At 41.4% G+C, this 24,022-nt stretch overlaps 2 protein-coding genes across 3 annotated transcripts in view; one reads left to right on the top strand and one right to left on the bottom strand.

Moving 5' to 3' along the window:
* ELP2 (elongator acetyltransferase complex subunit 2) overlaps positions 1-7,129 on the top strand; it is an 80,039-nt gene extending 72,910 nt beyond the window's left edge. The window contains exon 22 of the mRNA XM_067467555.1: positions 5,303-7,129. Coding sequence (XP_067323656.1) covers positions 5,303-5,462 — 160 coding nt within the window. The 3' untranslated portion in view covers positions 5,463-7,129. The remainder of the gene's footprint in view (positions 1-5,302) is intronic.
* A 10,437-nt stretch (positions 7,130-17,566) lies between these two features.
* GABBR2 (gamma-aminobutyric acid type B receptor subunit 2) overlaps positions 17,567-24,022 on the bottom strand; it is a 418,186-nt gene continuing 411,730 nt past the window's right edge. For both annotated transcript variants that reach the window (XM_060774637.2, XM_060774638.2), the window contains exons 18-19: positions 22,867-22,984; positions 17,567-20,532 (exon numbers count right to left, since the gene is read on the bottom strand). In XM_060774637.2, the coding sequence (XP_060630620.2) occupies positions 20,367-20,532; positions 22,867-22,984 (284 nt within the window). In that variant the 3' untranslated portion in view covers positions 17,567-20,366. The remainder of the gene's footprint in view (positions 20,533-22,866; positions 22,985-24,022) is intronic.

The following is a 24,022-nucleotide window of genomic DNA, read 5'->3' as shown; positions in this document are numbered from 1 at the left end:
CTTTCCCTATGAACCAACACATACCCTAAGTTCATCCAGGGAAGTTCTTCTCTCACTTCCACTGCCATCTCAAGCACAAATTGTGAGGACGAGGGAGAGGGCCTTCTCAGTGGTGGCCCCCCAGCTCTGGAACTCCCTCACTAGGGAGATCAGACAAACACCCACCTTGGCCATTTTCCACAAAGACTTAAAAACTTGGATGTTTCATTGTGCTTTTGATTAGGCAGTTTACCAGAGAACTGGCTCAACCCTATTTAAACTCCCGCACTTTAGTTCGGCCCTCCTCCCAGTAAACTCAACACTTCATGGCCAAAGGTATTCCCTCTAGCCTGGCCAATTTGAATTTTTGCACTTTCCTCGGCCCTACTTAAGAATCATTGCACTTACTTGAGCCCAGACCCAGCTTCAATTTTGTTATCTGTAATTTTTGGACTTGTCCCCTTGTAAGCCGCCCCGGATCCCCTTGGGGAGATGGTGGCGGGATATAAAAATAAAGTTTTGTTGTTGTTTATTCATTCAGTCGCTTCCAACTCTTTGTGACCTCATGGACCAGCCCACGCCAGAGCTCCCTGTCGGCTATCACCACCCCCAGCTCCTTCAGAGTCATGCCAGTCACTTCAATGATACCATCTATCCATCTTGCCCTTGGTCGGCCCCTCTCCCTTTTTCCTTCCATTTTCCCCAACATAATTGTTTTCGCTTAGCTTTCCTTTCTTCTCATGATGTGGCCAAAGTTCTTCATCTTTGCCTCTAATATCCTTCCCTCCAATGAGCAGGTGGGCTTTATTTCCTGAAGTATGGACTCGTTGGATCTTCTTGCGGTCCATGGCACTCTCAGAATTTTCCTCCAATACCACAATTCAAAATCTTCCTTTGCTCAGTCTTCCTTATAATAATAATAAAGTAGTTATTATTATTATTATTATTATTATTATTATTATTATTATTATTATTCCTCTCACACCAGTGACCACATTTCTGTGTACGAACCCATCTTCGATCATCTGGAGAAGTCCTGCTCTTGCTCCTGCTCCCTTCACAGGCATGATTGGTGGGGACGAGGGAGAGGGCCTTCTTTGTGGTGGCCCCCTGACTCTGGAACTCACTTCCTAAGGATATCAGGCAAGCCCCCACATTGGCAGTCTTTAGGAGGAGCCTGAAAACATGGCTGTTCCAGTGTACCTTCCCTGAATAAGGAAATAATTCCCAGCAAAATGTCCTCAGAAGCACTTTAACTACTCGTTGGGTTGTTCTCCCTTCATTTCTTTTAAAACCCTCTTATCAGATACATCCTTCCTCTGTTCAGGCCCAGCGTTTATTTTTTAAATTTTAAATTATTACATTTGGCCTTGCCATAGATTTTAAAAAATATCCTTGTATGTTACTGTTTACATGTGAGTTATATTAATTGTATTGTTTTTGCTTATTGTTTTTTGTTCTATTGATGTGCTGTCAGGCTTGGCCTCATGTAAGCCACTCCGAGTCCCCTTGGGGAGATGGTGGCGGGGTATAAATAAAGATGATGATGATGATGATGATGATGATGATGATGATGATGATGATGATGTTGTTGTTGTTGTTGTTGTTGTTGATTATTATTATTATTATTATTATTATTATTATTATTATTATTATATACTATTCTCACATGTTGGCTGTTTGTAGTCATTGTTGTTACTTTTTTGGGCCAATCCACATGCCTGCAAACTGTCTTTTTACAAAGACTTTTCCTTGAACTTAGTAATCTGAATTTCAAGTTCAGTGTTATCTGAGGACCCGAAAAAACATTGAACTACACTTCATTTTGGCTCAATAGCTGTAGTGTTTATGCACAGGGATGTAGCATGGGTGCCATGGGCCATGAGTCATTCCGTAAGCTCCCCATGACAACACGAAATTGACATTTTGTTGTTGTTGAAAACAAGATGTGCAGCTTGGTGCCCTGGAAGACTTGCAGAAGTGTTGTGTAGGTGCGGAAATGTGTTGACTTTAGATACAAATAGTTCCCCAGGTATGCCATGGTGGCATACTTGGCAGCAATAGCAGGGGACGGTCCCCCAATTCCCATCTTATGCAGTTCCAGAGAGGGCTGTTTTGCCTTTTTTGCTATGGGAGAGTCCCCAGATACAGATTGTTACCCTTTTCCTTCTTCTCCAGAACTTGGTTGGTCTCAGTTGACCAGTTCCAAGTGTATCCTGGGGCTCACAAAATGTACAGAATATATGTGTTTCCTTAACTGCTCTAGTTTTGTTCTGTTTTTGATAGGCAGCTGTTCAGTTCAGTCATGAGTTCAGTCATCAGACGCAGAGATCTAAAGTGATGTGCAAGCAATAGGAGCCAGACCTTGAGTGGATAGGGACGGGGTTTTTAAAATGCCAGAATCCAGAGGGCTTGTACAATAAAGGCATATCGGTGGTGGTTTTAAGTCCTGTGGCTTTTGAGTTCTGGCTTGTAACTGCAGTTCTAAAGGCCTTGAGAGACTTGAAATGTTTGCGTTTCTTCCCATGCCGTTAACTTTTCCATTCATCGCAATGGGCCCACAGGGCTCCTGAGTGTACTAGCAGCGTCTGTTCTTCCTTCCAGTGATCTGCCTGGCTACACATTCAGCCCTCACCGTAATACAGAGTCCACAGGGGCATCTGTCCTTGGCACAATAACTAAACTTTGCATAGTTTCATTGCTGTGTAGCTTGACTCCTGCTCGTAACTACACCTCACAGTCCAGCTTATTAAGCAGGCATTAACTTTGTAAGCGGTTCTGTGTTGCAGACTGGGAATGGTAGCTTCCTAGTCCTTGCAGAAGCTCTCCAACTCTGGAGTAAGCTGCAAGAGATGGAATAAGAGCTAATATTTGTTTTCCATATTCAAAGCGCATGGGGGAGATTTGAAAATTAGGTTGATGATTATCTTTTCCCACAATGTATGGGTCGTGAGAGACCTAGACTTTCTTCTAAATTGGATGCAACCAGAGACCATAAATTAGCTAGTGGTTTGATTCCACAAGGTTGTACTTGGATTACTTCCTTCCCTCTACATTTTCAGTAAGCATAGCTTGCTTTGATTACTGAAAATCAACAAGCCATAGCTTGCTTTGACATCTGAATTGCTAGCATGCTGTTAGGACCTTGTCTTCAACCCACAGTTTAAAATTGGCTTGAACTGTGTGTATAAACTACTTGCAAAGGCAGGCAGGTAGCCGGGGGGTGGGGGTGGGGGATGGGCTTGAGGGGCTTCAGCCCCCCCCCCTGAAATTCTCATAGTGGTCCGTGAGAAGGCCTTACTGGTACATTATTTAAACTGTTATGTTTATTCATATCATGATCTGATCATCATGCTCCATATATCCCATATGCATCGGGGTATTGGGGTAACGATACAAAAGGTTTGTTAGGATAGACCCTCTGTCACTCAGACTCATCCCCCCCCCCAATCAAACTAATCCCCCCCCCCCGAATCAAAATCCTGGCAACGGGCCTGTGCAAAGGTATGCAACTTCGCAAAGTTTTATTTACCCTACCCCACCTCGTGCTGCTACTTGCTTTTTCTTTCTCTGCCCTTAGATTCTTTTTCTTAGGGCCCTTCCACACAGCCATATAACCCAGAATATCAAGGCAGATAATTCACAATATCTGCTTTGAACTAGGTTATCTGAGTCCACACTGGCATATGATCCAGTTCAAGCACTGGACTGGGAGTCAGCTGCATTAAGATCAGTACTGATCAAAAGGTCATGAGTTTGAAGCCAGCCCGGGTCGGAGTGAGCATCTGACCAATTTGTGTAGCTTGTTGTTGACCTTTGCAGCCCGAAAGACAGTTACATCTGTCAAGTAGGAAATTAAGGTACCACTTATGTGGGGAGGCTAATTTAAATAATTTACGAGGCCATAAAAATCTCCAGCAAGTATGCAAAGAATGAGGAAGTACTTCAGTGTCACAAATGGACGGTGAAATGACAGCTCCCCTGGTGGCCAGAATACCCTCATGAAAAAGCTGGATTGCTAAATAGCCTCTGAGAGTCTGTCTATATATGTTGTTTGTCTATGGCATTGAATGTTTGCCATGTATATGTACAATGTAATCCGCTCTGAGTCCCCTGTGGGGTGAAAAGGGCGGAATATTAATATTAATATTAATATTAATAATAATAATAATAATAATAATGTGGAATTTTATGCATCTGTGTGGGCCCCTTAGTTACTGGTTTTTCTCTCTTCTTGCTCATTCAGCTTTTTCCTTCCTGCCCATCCTTACCAGGCAGCAGGACCTTTCCTTCCTTCTTCCCAACAACTATCAAAAGAGTGGCGTCTCAAGAAATGAATAACCTAGATGTCCTTTCTTTTAGTTTGGGAAAATTAGGGGTGATTGGGGAAGGCGGCTGACTAGTAGCACTTCATTATATAGACAGATTTTAATTAGCTACACTTGATGACTATTTTTATAGGTAATAATAGGTAATAACCCTATTAATGGGTTGTTATTAACATTAAACAATAATAATAATAATAATAATAATAATAATAAATTAATGTACAGATCTGTGGGTTAGCACAAAACCCATTTGATTTCCAGGGGCCCTTCCACACAGCCATATAACCCAGAATATCAAGACAGAAAATCCCACAATATCTGCTTTGAACTGGGTTTTCTGGGAACAACACTGCCATATATTCCAGTTCAAAGCAGATAATGTGGAACTTTATTCATTTGTGTGGAAGGGGTCTGGGTTTCACATGCGTGTAGTTATGGCAGATAGACATGCCTTCTCTTGGTTTGGAGGCAAAGACAGGCAACCAATGTGAATGTCAGAGTTTTCTGAAAAGGATGGTTAAATGTGACTGGGATGATTGGGAAGGACCACACGAGCCATTAGGACATCCCTTAATGCTATGAACCACAGTTTGGGTTACGTCTGAATACAGCCTTCGTTTTGAACTGACACATTCTTTGACTCGTCTTTGAAAATGTTCGCACCGACACAACTCCTTGCTCTCTGTTAGCCACATCATTTCGTAATAGTGATGTTTGACCTGAAATTGCAGTGAAAATCATAGATTGCCGTTTGAATGGTTGATGGGACGGAGCGAGAAAAATGTCACTTGAGCCGGTAATAGCTCTGCCATTTTAATATCTACAGGCACTGACAACTTTTAGCTTTTCTCCAAGCTGGCCGCGGCGAAATGAATGCGCTAATTAGATAAATGCTGACGTTTTTGAATTGACAAAGTCCAGCTGAGTTTGACATTTTGCAGTTGGGAGAGATGAATTGGGTTTCCTTCCGCTAATAGCTTCTGTCTTTGTTGCAGCCAAAGCCACACTCTTGTTGTCAAGCAGCTGTGCTGGAGAAAATGCGTGGGCAGAGCTGGGCAGGACGCAGCGGCAGAGAGCACCGAATGGCTCCAGCTGGCGAGCGCTGGGGCCGACTGCTGTGTCAAGATCTTCAATATTAATAGAGGCGGGCTTTAGACAATGCCTTTGGAGCCAGATGGGCTGATTTCTTGACATGCCGGAATATGCTCCCTTTCCTAAGCAGATACACACACACACACAAGCTGTGCCTGCCACGCGTTGCTGTGGCCAACCTTCCCTCCTACTTTCTCTCCTTTCCCTCCCTCTTTCCTTTTCCTTTCTTCTTTCCTTCTCTCCTTCCTTCTTTCTCTATCTCCTTCCTTCCTCCCCTTTTCTTTTCCTTCCCTTTCTCTCCTTTCTTCCTTCTCTGCCTCTTTCCTTCCTTCCTTCACTTTTTGCTTCCATCCTTCCTTTTGTCTTTCCTTCCCTCCCTCTTTCTCTCCTTCCTTCCTTCTCTACCTCTTTCCTTCCTTCCTTCACTTTTTGCTTCCATCCTTCCTTTTGTCTTTCCTTCCCTCCCTCTTTCTCTCCTTCCTTCCTTCTCTACCTCTTTCTTTCCTTCCCCCTTTTTCTTTTCCTCTTTCTCTTTCCTTCTCTACTTCTTCCCTTCCTTCCTTCCTTTGCTTTTTGCTTCCATCCTTTCTTCTGTCTTTCATTCCTTCTCTCTTTCTCTCCTTTCTTCCTTCTCTCCCTCTTTCCTTCCTTTCCTTTTTTCTTTCCTTCTCTCCTTCCTTCCTTCTCTGCCTCTTTCTTTCTTTCCTTCCTCCCTTTTCTTTTCCTCTACTTCGTTCCTTCCTTCCTTCTTTTGCTTTTTGCTTCCATCCTTCTTCCTCTCTTTACTTCCCTCCCTCCCTCTTTCCTTCCTTTCCTTTTTTCTTTCCTTCCCTTTCCTTTTTTCTTTCCTTCCTTCCTTCTCTACCTCTTTCTTTCCTTCCCCCTTTTTCTTTTCCACTTTCTCTTTCCTTCTTTACCTCTTTCCTGTCTTCCTTTGCTTTTTGCTTCCATCCTTCCTTCTGTCTTTCATTCCCTCCCTCTTTCTCTCTTTCTCTCATTTCTTCCCTTTCTCCTTCTTTTCCTTTTTTCCTTTCCTTCCTTTCCTTTTTCTCTCCTCCCCTCCTTCCTTCCTTCTCTACCTCTTTCTTTCCATCTCCCATTTTCATTTCCTCTTTCTCTTTCCTTGTCTACCTCTTCCCTTCCTTCCTTTGCTTTTTGCTTCCATCCTTCCTTCTGTCTTTACTTCCCTCACTCTTTCTCCCTCTCTTTCTCTTCTTCCTTCTCCCCCTTTTCCTTCCTTTTCTTTTTTCTTTCCTTCTTTCTCTACCCCTTTCTTTCCATTCCTTTTCTTTTCCTCTTTTCCTCCTTTCTTCCTTCTCTACCTCTTTCCTTCCTTCCTTTGCTCTTTGCTTCCATGCTTCCTTCTCTCTTTCTTTTCTTCCTTCTTTCTTTCTCCCCTTCCTTCCCTCCCTTTTCCTTCCCTTTTTTCTGTATCGTCATTTAGCATTTCGGGGTTTTTAAGTCCTTTCCACTGTTCTTTTTTTGGGGGGGGGGGGTTATGAGTGATGTTCACTCATTGGTCTGTTAGGGGTGTAGTGTCCAAATTTTGTGTCATTTCATCCAGTGGTTTTCGAGTTAGGTTAATCCCACAAACGAACATTACATTTTTATTTATATAGATACACACAGACACACGTATGTCTTAAACATTTTTCCTTTTTTTGTACTTAAAGCTGTAGCAACGGACACATGTATAGAATCACCTTATTTATCAAAGTGGTTTGAGTACATAGCATGTGTTCTCCATGAGTGGACTTTCTTCATGGAAGGCCTCCATAGCTTCAGAACGCTGCTTTTGACGAGATGCCCATCTGTCAGGAACAGAGGTGGGTGGCGTGGAAGGACGGCGCTGGGGAGAAGACAGCTTGCCTTCACCCACTTCCTTTGCTTTGGCACAAACACATATTCTCTTCCTAGACGTGCAGCTTATCAGATGGGGCTATTGTGCGCCTAAGCGATGCCTGGGGCTTTGTCTTGGCCTGGGTTCTATTATGGAGGGGTTTTCATCGAAATTAATTTGGAAATGCTTTGCAACTTTGATTTTCAGATAAATGGGTATTTGTTAAGGTTGCGCTATTCAGTGGTGATTTGCAAGATCGTCTGATCAAAGGAACTTGCCAGATCTTGGCCAGGATGGGGAAGGATGAAAGATTTCTCCACTCCCACTCTCCACTGCACCACATTTAATAATTAAAATCCCTTCCATGGCTGTGCAAGGGACAGCGGAAGGAATTTCCACTTGGGAAAGTTAACCCTTCATTCTCCAATGCTGCAATCCTTCCACATAGATGGGTCCTTCCCCACCACTACCTGTCTTTTGGGGAGGGGTCTCTATCAGGATCTGCATTCAGAGTTTTCAAAAGCAAAATAATAATAATAATAATAATAATAATAATAATAATAATAATAATAATTCAACATCCAGCAGAGTGTCTGCTGTGGACTCATCTTGTTGTGTTTCAAATAATAATAATAATAATAATAATAATAATCTTTATTTATATCCCGCCACCATCTCCCCAAAGGGGACTTAGAGTGGCTTACATGAGGCCAAGCCCAGTGATACATTACAGCAACATCTATGCTCTGTGCATAATGAGTATCTTAAAAACAAAAGAACCAATGAACGAAATCAGACCGAATTTGGCAACAAAACGTCTCACAACACAAGGAGTGACCATCACTCAAAAATTATGATTTTGTCATTTGGGAGTTGTAGTTGCTGGGATTTATAGTTAACCTAAAATCAAAGAGCATTCTGAACTCCATAAATGATGGAATTGAACCAAACTTGGAACACAGAACTCCCATGACCAACAGAAAATACTGGACTCAAACAATTATGAATCTGGACAAAACTTGGCACAAATATTCTATATGCCCAAATATGAACACAGATGGAGTTTGGGGGAAATAGACCTTGACATTTGTGAGTTGTAGTTACTGGGATTTATAGTTCACCTACAATCAAAGAGCATTCTGAACCCCACCAACACAGAATTGGGGCAAACTTCCCACACAGAACCCCAATGAACAACAGAAAATACTGTGTTTTCTGGTGGTTTTTGGCAACCCTTCTGACACCCCCTTGTGCCCCCCAGGGGTCCCGATCCCTAGGTTGAGAAATGCTGGTACTAAAGGCCATCCAGTCCAACTCCCTTCACGAGAACAAGCAAACGTAATCAAAGCCCTCCCAACAAACAGCAATCCAGCCATAGATATAGATAGACATATATGATTCACAGACAGAGATAGTACCATAGATTTGAAAGGGACCCCTAAAGAAGGACAATGATATGTTGCATGTTCTAGAGTAGGCAAACCAGACAATCACCACATTAACACTGACAAAGAAACAGCAAGAAATAGTGTTTACCCACAAGCATAAAGACATTACATATATTAGAAACCAACACTTTCTCATTACTTTATTTTCCAGATTGGCAGAATGGGCCACAGCAACGCGTGGCAGGGGATGGCTAGTAAAATATAAACAACAAAATAACATCACAATAAAATAAATAAACCAATCAAGTAAAATAAACAGTACAAAATAACATTATGGAAAATAAACACAGTGGGCGGGCCAAATGCACGACATAGAATGATAAAACACTGGATGAGAAAAGGTACATTTGTTCTTTATTTTAATTATTGTATTGTTTTAAAGTGGGTTTTGCACTACAAATAAGATATGTGCAGTGTACATAGGACTTCATTCGTGTTTTTTTCCAGATTATAATCCGGCCCTCCAACAGTTTGAGTGACTGTGACCTGGCCCTCTATTTAAAAAGTTTGAGGATTCTAGCCGCTCTGAATCCCGTTCCCCCCCCCCCTCGGGGGGGTTGAGAAGGGCGGCGATAAAAATGCTGTAAATAAATAAATAATAGCCTGTTCAGTGCCTGCAAATCATTCATTAGAAATAAGAGGATGGCTTGTGTTTGATTTTTAAGTAACCCAAAGGCCAATGTAATTTCTCTTAGTGATAAAACATTGACAGTGTTATAGTTTTGAGTTATGAAAAATGTCCACCCCCCTTCCCTTTAACTCACGACAGCAAGTGAGGATTTGGGGATTTTATTCTTTAGGACATGATAGGTATATGTAATTGAGTTTTCAAAATGAAGAATATTGCATTATGAACATATTCATAATCAATAATAGAAAACAATTTAAAAATTCACTTAAGTAATAGTAGTAGCAGCAGATGGCACTCAATATTTCAGTTAACGATTCATAACCTAGAATTAATGCATCTGTAACTGCTCTGTATTCAGTAATGCTAAGAAGTCTTAATGCAAAATTACATAAATGTTCTTCTCTCATCCACCAGCAGCCAGATTGAGTGAAGGAGGCATACTCAGCTGGTGATATCTGGGAGAAGAAAGAGGACATTTCTACCTCCTGCAAGTGAGGGCTCCTGCTTCTGATTGTTGCAGCCTCACTGTCTGGCAGCTGCAGATTGGAAATTACTTGTATCCTGATTGGCAGCTAAACCAATCCTTTACCCCGTCTGGCTACTGACTATCAACATATACCAGGGCATTGAGCCAAGAAACTTCACATAGGTCCTTTCAACACTGACTATAAAATGCAGTTTGAAGCCAACTTGCAGTTTGAAACCAACTTGCAGTTTGAAGCCAACTTGCAAAATGCAATCTATCAGTGCGTTGCAGCGTGTATTTATAAAAGTCCCAAGAAAGTCTTTAGTTCTGTCCAAAAATGTGCTGTAGCAGATGCCAGTATATCCCAGATCCAGTGTGAAATCAGCTCTGTAAAATTTGGAGTGCCTTGGCTGAAGCGCATTCTAGATTTCCAAATGGTAGCTGCCAAAAAATGCCCCAAGAGCATGGCTGAGCAGCAAGGGGCTCATTGCCCTCCTGGGAGGAGTGATTACCTCTGCCGCTATTTATTTATTTATTTAAGAGCTTTTATAACCCGGTCTTCTCGACCTCCAAAGAGGGACTCAGGCCGGTTTACAACAAAGATTCATAAACAATAGTATAAAAACATCACACCTTATAATACACTAATCCATAAAATACATTAAAATACAAACATATAATTACATAAGGCCAAGTCGTCAGAATGAAGTCACAATTCATCACCATCTGTCCGTGTGGTCAAGAGGTATTGACTCACTCATCAAATGCTATCTTCCAACAACCTAAAAGACGGCTTTATAAATGGACTTCACCAGACGGTCAACACCGAAATCAGATTGACTACATCCTTTGCAGCCAAAGGTGGCGGACATCCATCCAGTCGGTGAAAACAAAACCTGGGGCTGACTGTAGCTCAGATCACGAACTTCTTATTGCTCAATTTAGAATAAAACTAAAGAGATCAGGGAAAATACATAGACCAGTTAGATATGACCTCACTAGCATTCCTAGCGAATATACAGTGGAAGTGAAGAACAGATTTGAAGGACTAGATTTAGTAAACAGAGTCCCAGAAGAACTATGGACAGAAGTCCGCGACATTGTTCAGGAGGCGGCAACAAAGTACGTCCCAAAAAAAAAAAACAAAAAAAAAAACGAAGAAGGCAAAATTGTTGTCTGCTGAGACACTGGAAGTAGCCCAAGAAGGAGGAAAGCAAAAGGAAACAGGGATAAGGGGAGATATGCCCAGTTAAATGCGCAATTCCAGAGGCTAGCCAGAAGAGATAAGGAACTATTTTTAAATAAGCAATGCATGGAAGTGGAAGAAGACAACAGAATAGGAAGGACAAGAGACCTCTTCTAGAAAATTAGAAACATTGGAGGTAAATTTCAGGCAAAAATTGGTATGATAAGAAACAAAGATGGCAGGGACCTAACAGAAGCTGAAGAGATCAAGAGAAGGTGGCGAGACTATACAGAAGATCTGTATAGGAAGGATAATAATATCGAGGATAGTTTTGACAGTGTGGTGAATGAATTAGAACCAGACATCCTGAGGAGTGAGGTGGAATGGGCCTTAAGCATTGCTAACAACAAGGCAGCAGGAGACGACGGGATCCCAGCTGAACTGTTTAAAATCTTAAAAGATGATGCTGTCGAGGTGATGCATGCCATATGCCAGCAAATATGGAAAACACAAGAATGGCCATCAGACTGGAAAAAAATCAACTTATATACCCATACCAAAAAAGGGAAATGCGAAAGACTGCTCAAACTTCCGTACAGTGCTTCTTCCAGAATGCTGATATTTGTCCGCTTGTCTTCCCAAGAGATTTGTAGGATTTTCCGGAATTGTTCCAGGAGTTGCATGTGAAGTCTGTAGATAGTCCATGTCTTGTAGGTGTATAGCAGAGTTGGGAGGACAATAGCTTTATAAACAAGTACCTTGGTATCCCTACAGATGTCCCGGTCCTCAAACACTCTCTGCTTCCTTCGGAAAAATGCTGCACTTGCAGAGCTCAGGTATAGAGGTATCCTCATTACAATCATAAGACAGTGAAGGAATGAGCAAGGGAAAAATTAAATCTGTAGGTGGGAACTATAAATCAGAAACATTTTGAAGAATAGCCAGAAGTCCATTGCAAGAGTCAATTCAGTGCATGAAGGCGGAACAAAATGGCCAGAATGAGCAAAGAAAATGGGTGAGTAGCTTCTGTTGTAAATGTGCACTGGCACAAGAACATATTTTAGCTCATACATAAATGAAGCGTGCATCTTTTTAAAGGGTTGCCTTGGCTGTCTTGTCTAGAAATCAGAGCTCGGATTAGTCTCCACGCCTTGTGCTCCTCCACCCCACCCCAAATGACCATAAGATTGTATCTGCATTATCTCAACAAGCCCTAACCCCACCCCGACCCCACCGCCTCTTAAGAGATGCCCCTTTCTCTAGCGTTGCGAAAGAAGTGCGAAACATGGATAGCATTTATAGTTTCAGAGCAACAACCTGGTAGCTGAGGTCATGGGTTCTCATAGGACGTCGCCACAGAACATCAGGCACTTTGCAAGCGAACAGCGAAAATCCATTTGAAAACGGAGAGGTGGGTGTTGGAGCAACAAATGCAAGAAGGAAGTTTTGAAAGCAAAATTGATTTTCAAAGCCTCTATTGAGGTCATGACTAATGTCTGAAAATCTAGGTTAGCTCCGTTTGAAACAGCACTCTGCCCCCATCTTATATTAGGAAAACAACCGGGGATTTTAATATATGTTTAACAATGCGATTCTGCACCCATTTAGGTGGAAATCAGCCTGACTAGCTCAGTGGGGATTCCTCCCAGGTATATGGGCCTGCGATTGAGTCCGAGGAACTGGAAAGCTCTCTTACCGAACAAGATTTCGGAAGCTATAAATCTCTTTGTGGAGCAGTTATGAAATAATTGAAGCTTGTGGATATTATGAAAAGCATGGTAAGAAAGAAGACGTATTGTCGAAGGCTTTCATAGCCAGAATCACTGGGTTGTTGTAGGTTTTTTTGGGCTATATGGCCATGGTCTAGACGCATTCTGGAATGCCTCTAGACCATGGCCATATAGCCTGAAAAAACCTACAACAACCCAAAAAGGAAGACATTTTCAAATGCAGATTTGTAACGGGTAGTATTGTGTAATACCTAAAAGTGCAGACGTAGAGATCTATTTACTTAAAAGTGTAACTTGCACCGACTGATTAAGGACACTATTTAAAAATACCAGTTCCCCATTTCATGTCACTATATATAACTACAAAACAATGTGGTCCTTAAAATCACTGTTGCTGACTTTGTACACCATTTTTCCTCCCTGCATATTTCTGGTTTAATAATAATAATAATAATAATAATAATAATAATAATAATAATTTATTTATACCCCGCCACCATCTCCCCAAGGGGACTTGGGGTGGCTTACATGAGGCCAAGCCCAACAACACATCAATAAAAACAAAACAGCATGCAAATAAAACAGTACAATTAATATAACTCACATATAAACAACAACACAGAGAATTTAAAACCTTATGTCCGGGCCAGATGTAATAAATTAAAATTTTTAAAATAAACAATAGGCGTGAACAGAGGTAGGATGTATCTAAGCAGGAGGGTTTTAAAAGATAATGTAGGGAGAGCAACCCAACGGGTAGTAAAGTGCTTCTGAGGACAGCTGCAGAGAATTAATCAGAGCAGGGCATTGTTTCCTTATTCGGGGAAGGCACACTGGAACAGCCACATTTTCAGGCTCCTCCTAAAGACGGCCAATGTGGGGGCTTGTCTGATATCCTTGGGGATATCCAGAGTTCCAGAGTCAGGGGGCCACCACAGAGAAGGCCCCCTCCCTCGTCTCCACCAATCATGCCTGCAAAGGGGGCGAGAGCAGGGCCTCTCCAGATGATCGAAGAGATCGTGTGGGTCCGTACACCTAAATGCGGTCACGCAGGTAGGCAGGTCCCAAACCGTTCAGGGCTTTGTAGGTAAGAACCTGCACCTTGAATTGGGATTGGAAAATGAACGTTTAGAAAGGCCATGGCACCCATCTTTAGGGTGATCATTATTTCAACAATTTTCTACGCTTCAAGGGTAGTATCGGCACCTCAGTCCAAGTTATCCTTTATGCACTTGGGGATTTGTTCACTAAATCAGGGAGAGGACATCCTGAGAAAGCACATGAAAGCTTCATGTGTATTATGCATATAGCCCATTAGTTCTACAAATTTTGTAGGAACTTTGCATGGTTTTGCTAGCCTGTCTTTAATATTTCTTTCATCCATGCCATGAAATCAGAGGATATCTGTGTAAAACGTATACATTGCAGTAAATACTGTGAACAGGGGGTTGAAGTGCTGGTTTGTAGACCAGTCCTGGTATGCAAGCCATTGACTTCTGGTCTATGGCAGAAAGGAAAGGAAATGAGAAAGGAAAGAAAAGGAGAAAGGAAAGGAAAGGGAAAAGGCAAAAGAAAAGAAAAGAAAAGGAAGGAAAAGACAAGGAAAGGAAAAGAAAAGAAAGAAAAGGAAATAGAAAAGAAAGGAAGGGAAAAAGAAAGGAAAGGAAAAGAAAGGAAAAGGAAAGCAAAGGAAACTGAGGGGGAGGGAAGGAGGGAGGAAAAACGAGGGAGGGAAGGAAAAAAGAAAGGGGAGGAGGAAGGAAGGAAAATAAAGGAGGAGGGAGAGAGGAGGGGAGAAAGAAGGAAAGAGAGTTGTAAATGAAACAAATATGATATGAAAAACCCCTATTAGTCTGCCAGACAGCTTGAAGAGATTCACATACATTGCTATAGGAGATTGATGTGCAGAGTCAAAATGATTACATATCCCATCTTAGTGTTTATAAGGGTCCTGTTGAATATGATAGATATGTCTAAGACAGGGGCCCTCAAACTTTTTAAACAGAGGGTCAGGTCACAATCTCTCAAACAGTTGGAGAGCTGGATTATAATTTGAAAAAAAAATGAATCAGTTCCTATGTACACTGCACATATCTTATTTGTAGTGCAAAAAACACTTAAAAACAATGCAATAATTAAAATTAAGATTTTTTTTAAAACAAATATAAACCTATTAGTATTTCAATGGGAAGTGTGGGTCTGCTTTTGGCTGATGAAGTAGAGTTGTTGTTGTGGCTATTGTGTGCTTTCAAGTCGTTTCAGACTTAGGTTGACTCTGAGCAAGGGCCGGGTCAATGACTTTGGAGGGCCATATCTGGACCCCGGACCTTAGTTTGAGGACCCCTGGTCTAAGATGTACACAACAGTGTTTTTATTTTACTTATTTATTTTCAAACTTCAATCCTTTCACTGCGCCAAGCTGTCCTCACCTTCTAAAAACTTTGACCACTGGGTTCACTAAATCCCCTTTCTTGGCCCAAAAGAATCTGCACATAAGCAGTGAAAAAGCTGCCACTCTTTGTCTAGTAGAAAGGAAATGTGATTTCCAAGAGACAAGCTGACTGAAAAGAAGTAAATATAAACAAAGCTCCGTTGGGGAACTCCTCGCTCCTTGGTCACCCAGCATGGACAGCATATCCGGGAAGACTTCTGTTTTAATGGGGGCTGGATGTTGGGCTCTCTGAGGCTCTGTCCATGGTGCTGCCTCTACCACTAATTCCAAACATCCGCCAGCCGGGTTGGGAACTATGCTGGAGTCTGACCGCTCTTACCTTCTGTAAAGGTGGTATTTCGAACAGCAAGACTCAAGTATGTTGCCATCCCACTTGGCGATATCGTGGACCTGGGGGTTGTCATGGAGTAAAGACTTTCTGTCAAAAATACATAGTATGATTTTACATAGGATTTGTGCTACATTAGAACAGAAAAGACAAATTTCATTTGAGTAAAATAGACATTAAATATTAAATAACCAGAAAGAAAGATGGGGCTTACTGGAACTTGCCCATCACGAAGGATGGGGCTTTTGTGGCTTGAGAAGCTACTTCCTGAGCCATGAAAGAGGGGCATGTCTCTGAAGCCCAGGTGCTCCCTGACACCTGTTCTGGGTTCGAGTGACAAGAGATCTGGGCCAGGATCTGCCCTGTGGAACCAGGGTGTGGTGATGGCTGCTGGGGCTGCGGTGGTTGCTGCATGACATTCGCAGGAGGCACCATGGCGCTGCTCCTGAAGTTCTCCAGAGTTCTCCGAGCTGAACACATTTCCTCCTTTTTTGGAATGAGGATGAGCACCAGTTCATGCAGATGCCATTGGTCCTTTCCATCTCATTCCCTCAGACTCCTTTCAAGGACAGTTGAAGTGTTCCTCCTGCTGGGAAACCAAATTGATCAGCCAAACATTGCTGGTGGAGGATGAGTTGTATGTGGATCGAATCTTCATCAATGATGCCAGTCACTAGACCTCAATTTTTGGAGAGCATTGAAACCCAACGAAAATGAGGAAATTTTCCCTGTGCTGGACACATGAGTCTCAAGAGATGTGATCATCAGGGATTTTATTTTAGAGAACAGCTGAACAGGTGGTTTGTGAACAAAATACCCACTTCTATGCCACACACACATATATATTTAAAAAAAAGGGGGGGGGGAGGACAAAGCTCCTTTTGGTAACTTTTTTTTGGTGCTTTCTTTAGGCTACAGGAAAACAGTAGCACAATATGTTTCTAAGTGTTAGTACAATCCTTTGTAAACAACTAGAGAAGTTAAAGTAGCAGTAATAAATCACAGGACTTTATTAGGGAGCCAGCATGGTGCCATGGATTGAATACTGGACTCTGGGAACAGAGTTTGAAGGTCTGCTGGGCCAAGGAAACTTAATGGATGACTTTAGGTAAGTCATCCTCTTAGCCACAGAGGAGGGCAGGAGTGGCTCCTGTTTGAACAAACATTGCAAAGAAAACTGCATGATTGGCTTACCTTAAGATTGTCATAAGTTAGAAATGGTTTGGGCAAATAGAAGGATGTTTCAGGACCCACATAGTATGTGTGACAGCTCCATGCAACAACAACTTATCCTGTCTTATCCAACAGATGTGTTTGTGCTGATGTGTATTGAACAGGTTTTTTTTTTCGTGTCAGAAGCAACTTGAGAAACTGCAAGTCACTTCTGGTGTGAGAGAATTGGCTGTCTGCAAGGACGTTGCCCAGGGAATGCCTGGAGGATTTACCATCATGTGGGAGGCTTCTCTCATGTCTCTGCATTGGAAGCTAGAGCTGAAATGGGAGCTCAACCCACTCCCCAGATTCTAACCTCTGACCCTTTTGGTCAGCTGTCCTGCTGACACAAGGGTTTAACCCAGGGGTCCACAAACATTTTAAACAGAGGGCCAGGTCACAGTCTTTCAAACTGTTGGAGGGCCAGATTATAATTTGAAAAAAATTGAATTCCTATGCACACTGCACATATCTTATTTGTAGTCCAAAAAACACTTAAAATACAATAATTAAAATGCACAATTTTAATAAATATAAACTTATTAGTATTTCAATAAGAAGTGTGGGCCTGCTTTTGGCTGATGAAGTAGAGTTGTTGTTGTTGTGGCTATTGTGTGCTTTCAAGTCGTTTCAGACTTAGGTTGACCCTGAGCGAGGGCCAGGTGAATGACTTTGGAGGGCCATATCCGGCCCCCGGGGCCTTAGTTTGAGGACCCCTGGTTTAACCCATTGCACCATTGGCAGTGGAAGCAGAAAGTCCCTAGGATCATCCAATAGTACTCGAGGTGCCCCTGCACAAACCCCCCACCAGAAGAAAACAAGTGCATGCAATTTTGCAAGGCTATCTATGAGTAAGACACCCACCAAGTAGTAGTTCATTAGGTTTTCTCTATTTTATTAATAAAACAGATTTTTGCAACAATTTATTAAAAATCGATTTTCATGCAGTATAAGGGGTATACAAGAAATTCTCCACGTACTTTCTTTTTCTCCTTCTCTTGCTTTTTTAAAAAATAATTCTGACAGTTCCAGTCTAGGTTAAAGCTTTTGTGCACTAACTTGGTTGGAAAATGCCACTGGGGCACAGCCTCCTTGTAATTTTTTACAGTACATTTTTGCTGCAGTAGAAAAAGAACAGAAACATTAAATAGCTATAGTCACTTTGTGGGTCTTATTTTCTGCAGGAAATTTTTAAAAAAATGTTGTGGGAAGAACTACAGTTGCATTTGAGACAAAGAATGTACTGCATGATTTAAACCTAAGAAACAGCACACAGTCAGTATTCACAAAGAGTTACAGACACACACTCACCGCCAACAGTCCAATACTTTTGAATTTTTTTTGTTTTTGTTTCCTGCTATGTTGGAATAATATTTTCTACAGAAATGTTTGTGTATACATTATATACAGTATTATTGTCCTTTTTGAAAAGTAATATTTATTTGTATTAAATAAAGTCCTGATGGAGTTTATTAATAAATTAAGAGAATACTTCAACACACCCACGCAGCCACACGCCCTCACTCGCACACACACACACCAGACAACACCTTCGGTGGTTAGTGCTCAAACAGAGTAATGTGTTCTACCTCCTGCATGGTAGACGTAGGGTCAACCCAACACTTTCGGATGCCTCCATGACCCCTCAGTGATATGTGTTCAGGGACAAGTTCTGTGATGCCCCCAAGTGGACTACAATTTATGGGTAATATACTCAAACAAGATGGGATCAGGGACATCTACAGGGACTCACTTGGTGCTTCTCTCTTCGTGCGGATACCAAATGCTGCACTGGGACACGAGAGGAACAGAAGGTTCTTTCCTGTTGTGTAAGAGAGGACAGTGCAGACGTAAATGCCACCCCCCTCCACCATGCCTTGTCTCAAAAACGTTACTTAATTCATACAGGATTTTAGAAAAGGCAGCCAGTATTGCCAAAGTTCAGCAGTCTTGCATGCCAACTTGGCCACTAGTTAAGAGCGCCAAGAATGGAGATAGCAGCCTGTGGTATTTAAGGAAGGTGAAGGCTGTATGAGAGAAGTAATTCTGTTTCTCTTTTCCCACTGTGATTCCTGGGCCTAAACACAACTCATGTAATTCATAGGCCGATTGCATCGGTGGGTCCTTTTCCTAGATCAATGCTTCTCATATGCTGGCCATTCAGAAGCATAGTCACAAAAGGTTGCCCCAAAATCATAAGCTAGCCATTTGGAAGCACAGTCACAGAATCTGAAATCCTGTCACTAGAAGGGAATTCGGCTGTGCTTCTCTGGTCTTCCCATGTTGAATGCACAACCTTGGACTGTGAGCAAACTGGAGTAGCACTAGACAGCAGTAAGAATTTCACATGATGTGCCATCTCTCAACAAGGCAGCACAATGCCCAGAGTGAAGTGTGTCCACTGAAATTCTTTGTGCCAGGTAGTTGTACAAAGCATGAGTGCCCCTTTTTGGATCATGCATGCACAAAAGTCTTAGTTCCCCACAGGCATGCGCAGAATCACTAGCACATAAGTAGCACATGCTTGAATCAGACCTTATCGGTAAGTGATAGAACTGCTTGGACATTTTGTATGAGCGCATTAATCTCCAATAGCGCGTTGCTCTCTAATAGCAATTCAGCTGCTCAGAGAAGAAGATTAAATTCCAATTTCTTGGGGGCAAAAAGAGATTAAACCAATGTTCATCTTTTTTTTGTTTTCCAATTCAAAAGGCAAAGGGATTTTTCCTCATACAGGCACACTTGATTTGGACTCTCTTATTCTCAACTACCACTGTCACACGCAAAGATATGAAGCAAAGGTTGTGTATATACGGTCAATGCCTCTGCAGCAGTGTGGCATCTATGTGTCCCATCCCTACATGTCCTCCTTCAAATTAACTGCATTGTGGTTTAAATCAAACTTGGAGAGGAGTTATAATTCATCCTAAGACATCAAGACCCACCCGAAGCCTTGTGCACTGTCAGCCCTCAGTTTCTGCCATCACTCTGGGACCCTGCCAAATCCTATGTCTTAGCAAGAAGGAGGAGTGTCTGCTCTCTGGCCACCCACTTGTGAGATTTTGCCCCTAGACCTACTTCCTCCTTGAAACCTCGATTCCAAGCATGTCTTAAGATTAGAGGAACTGAGATGAACACATCTCAATCACAGCTAAGAAAGGGTTTCTCAAAGAACAAAGTCCCAAAAATGAAGGTCAACGCAATCCTGCAAAACAAAGTATCCATTTCCATTGATAGAGATCTCTGCTGATGGGATTTCTTCCTTTCCCCCTATTTTTTGCACATTATTATTCCACATTTTCCGTAGCCATATAAAGCATAGTGACACTTGAAGGAGGTCCTTTTTTGTTTATGTTTTTTTTTTTTTGGTCAAGTTTATGTTTCCAGCCACCTTGCCTCCGGGAGCAATTTGGGAAGGACCATGGTTTGGTGACTTTCTCTGTGAAGAAATAAAAATGTCCGCAAGTAAGGCTACAGCTCAACCTCTGGGTAACCGTCTCCGCTTTGCATGCTTTCCGCACAGCAGTGGAGCTGGTCCTCCATTGACGATGGCCTTATAACACTAGTTCCTCTGTGATTAGAGTAAGGAGTATGTAGAAGGCAAGAGTTCAACACAAGACGTTCAGTCCAGCCATTAAGTACCAAAATCAGTTCAGGAAGCTCTGAATACCCTCCTACAGGCCAGAAACCATCACACGAAAAGATGGCGGCACGTGTCTGTGCCGTGGACTGGCACTGGGGCTGACGCATGGACTAGCACAACTGGCATCGACCCCGCCTATCGACGGCAAGTAGGCATGGTGAAGAATGGGCAGCTGTAAGGAGAGTCGGCGCTGTATGCTGCAAAGACAGAGAGGGAAACAGCAAGGACAGTTAGCTCAGATGTTGACAAAGCATCCTTCATTTCTCCATGCATTTGCTAAGATCCGGCCAACAATCATAACTTTGGTGGAAGGCCAAAAGTTGCAGCCATCAGACAGATCCCTTCCCAAATGAATTCCTGTGCAAACCCTGGTTCTTCACTTTGAATTTATTTTCTTTTGCTCATTTGCCGAATCAAGGTGTATTTACCTGTTGGCCACCCAAAGGTCCAGTAAAATCAACCGTATTAATACGGGGGCAGAACAGTATACATAAAAAATTCAATATAAAATAGGTAAGGAAATAGGATTTATGCAGGAAAAAAACTTCTGGGACAAAATAATGAAATCAGAGAAAAAAACATAACTAAGATATACAATTTTTTTTAGAATGGACAGTGGAATCAAAGAAGAAAAGAACTATATGAAATGATGGAAAGAAAATATAGGAAGAACTACAGGGTGAGGCAGCATAACTTCCTTTTTTTTAAAATGCGCACCATTCAGTCGGTTGAAGACGTAGCGGAGCGCTAGTGGTCTTGTTCAAGAGGCGGGAGTATAAAGTTTTGTCCTGACACAGTTCAGTCGCCATCATGTGTTGGAAAAGTGAGGAGCGTGCTTTTGCCGTTGAGGCCTACATTTCAAGCGGATTTGGAGTGGCCGGCCCGCTCTCCAGATTTGGCCCCTTGTGATTTTTTTCTATGGGGTTTTTTGAAATCCCATGTTTATGTGAACCATCCAAGGACCCTACAAGATTTGAAGACCAACATCCAGGAAGAAATTGCCAACGTAACGCCTGCTATGCTGGCAAGAGTCATGACAAATGCCAGAAATCGGTTTACTCAGTGTATGGAGAATGGGGGACGTGACCTATCTAATTTGATCTTCAAAACTACGTAAAACAAAAATTTAGGTATGTGCCTACATTATAAAAAAATTCTGATTCATACAATGGGTTGTATTAAGTTTTGAAAAAAGGAAGTTAGGCTGCCTCACCCTGTATTAGAATGAATGGACAGTGGAATCAAAGGAAGAAAAGAACTATATCAAATAGTGGAAAGAAAATATAGGAAGAACTATTAGACAAGTGAGTGGAAGGAGATAAGGAGGAAAAAAGAATAAAATACACATACGCAACTGATTTGAAAGAAAATTGGATAAAGACATCACACAGGTGGTACATGACCCCAAAGAAGATTGGAAAAAGTTCCAGCAACACAAACACAGCTTGTTGGAAATTTAAAGAAAAGGAAGGGTCATATTTCCACATGTGGTGGACCTGTGACAGAGCAAAAAAATTACTGGAAAGTAATACAGAAATAAATATAAAAAATATTAGAGATTCAGATTCCCTGGAAAACAGAAATATTTCTACTAGGAATATATGAGATAGAACTAGAAAAAATATGGACAAATTACTATTTTAGATTACAACAGCTGCAAAAATATGTTATGCAAGAACGTGGAAACAAAAAGAAATACCGGTAGAAGACGAGTGGATGACGAAGATGCTAGAGATTAGAAATATGGATAGGCTCAGTTTCCTCATGTCAAAGAACAAAGGAATAAATATGAAGGAAACAGACTGGAAAAAGTTACAGAATACTTTAAACAAAGAAACCAGAAGATTTTGATTTAGGAATTGGAAAACACACAAAAAAGTATGTAAAAAAGAAAGAGAGAGAAGAAAACAAGAAAGGGGAAGAGGAAGGATGAAGAAAAGAAACGGAAAGGGTCTCAGGAAGATACCAGGAAGTCAAAATATGTATTGTTTTACTGTTTTATTACTTACATCACCAACATAGACTTATCAATTTATAAATTTATCTATTTACTATTTTTTCTTGTTTCTTTCCTAGCTCCCTTCTCTCTATTTTCATTTCTAAACACATGTCACTTTAGCAGAAACAGACCAAAGCTATCTTATTGATTTATGTTTTTTCGTTAGTTGTTTTGTGGCTCTTTTCAATTATAAACTCTAATAAAAATCATTAAAAAAACATTCAACAGAAGCACCATCATGCCTGAAAATTAGAACTCTAGAGATGAATGGAGCAGCATGAGCAAGAACTCAAATCAGTATTTGTTGTTTTTTGCAGTCACTTACCATAAATATGCATGTATTCAAATGATTAAGAATTAGAAATATGATTGGAAAGTCCAAAAGCAGACTGATAACTTTTAACTCTTATCTTACAGGATTTTCTTTGCATGTTATGTCAATTGAAAACTGCAAAAGTTTCCCAGGATCAAAAATCCCAAATTGAAAGCTTTGTTCTTGTGGATATGCAATGAACAAAACCATGGCACTTACTGTTCTGGGGAGTTGATATCTTCTATAAAGTCTTTGTTTGTTCTAGAAGAGTCTGTTGTATCCCACTGTGCTTGTGGATTTTGATCAAGGTGGTTTTTCAACACGGCCTTTTCACCATCTAGGTAAAGGAGAACCATTATCACTAAAAGCTGAAAAACCTGATGAACATCTGCCTAACTTTTTTTCCTAACTGCTTGCAACTTCTTAAGGGTCCTTATTCTGAAACCAGCGATAATGGTGTGCCTGGGTGAGCAATCTGGACCTTCCACAAGGTTCTGGACTAAAACTCTCATAAGACATCAATGTAAACAATTGTCATAGGTTTTATCTAAAAATCTGGAGGACACCAAGTTGCCTATTCTAGTTTATATTCCAATTTTAATGAGTTATTTCTGTTAAATCTGCCTGTTTTGCCCTTCATAATCCATGTTCATATTACTGGCCAAGATGTATTACCTAGCTCCCGAGCCTTGCCTCTTCCTTAGTACATACTTCTACTCTGCATTTGGAAAATACAATTTTTCAGTAATCTCTCTCCTTCTCTTTATTTTATGTTTAAAGAAAATGGATATTAACACATCTTTGCAGAGGGACTCAGAACGGCTTCCAAACCGACAACAATTTGATGCCAAAGATAATATAAAACACACAATAAAGACATCCACAAAATTAAAATAATTCTAAATATACATTAAGAACCTGCTCACCAGATTAAAATCATCCAGAATTAAAATCATCGTCCAAATTAGTCCAATTGTGCTCGGAAATGGACCAGCAGCCAGTGGAGCTGACACAACAGGGGGGTGGTGTGCTCCCTGTATGTCACTACATTGGATGAACGGTATTTCCCCTTGTTTTATTTATTTTGCATCAAAAGCATTGCATAAATAAGTATAAATTCCCCTTATTGCCCTCTCCACTATTAAGCAGCAACACTATATCTTGGGGTTTGAGAGCTGTGTGTTGGGGGAAAGCTTTGGATGTCGCCTAAACGGCTTCAGAACAGTCTGGGGGGGGGGGGAATACACACATATGAACCCCTCTTACATATACACATTTTATTAACAGGATTCTGGCCAGTGAGAGTTCAACTCTCAGACTGTGGCTGGAAACAAAAGTTTGTGGTGCGTTTGATATGGGCGCATTGCCATTTGCC

The sequence above is a fragment of the Anolis sagrei genome, chromosome 4, assembly GCF_037176765.1.
Source record: "Anolis sagrei isolate rAnoSag1 chromosome 4, rAnoSag1.mat, whole genome shotgun sequence".
NCBI lineage: Eukaryota > Metazoa > Chordata > Lepidosauria > Squamata > Dactyloidae > Anolis > Anolis sagrei.
This window is presented reverse-complemented; position numbering and strand designations above follow the sequence as displayed.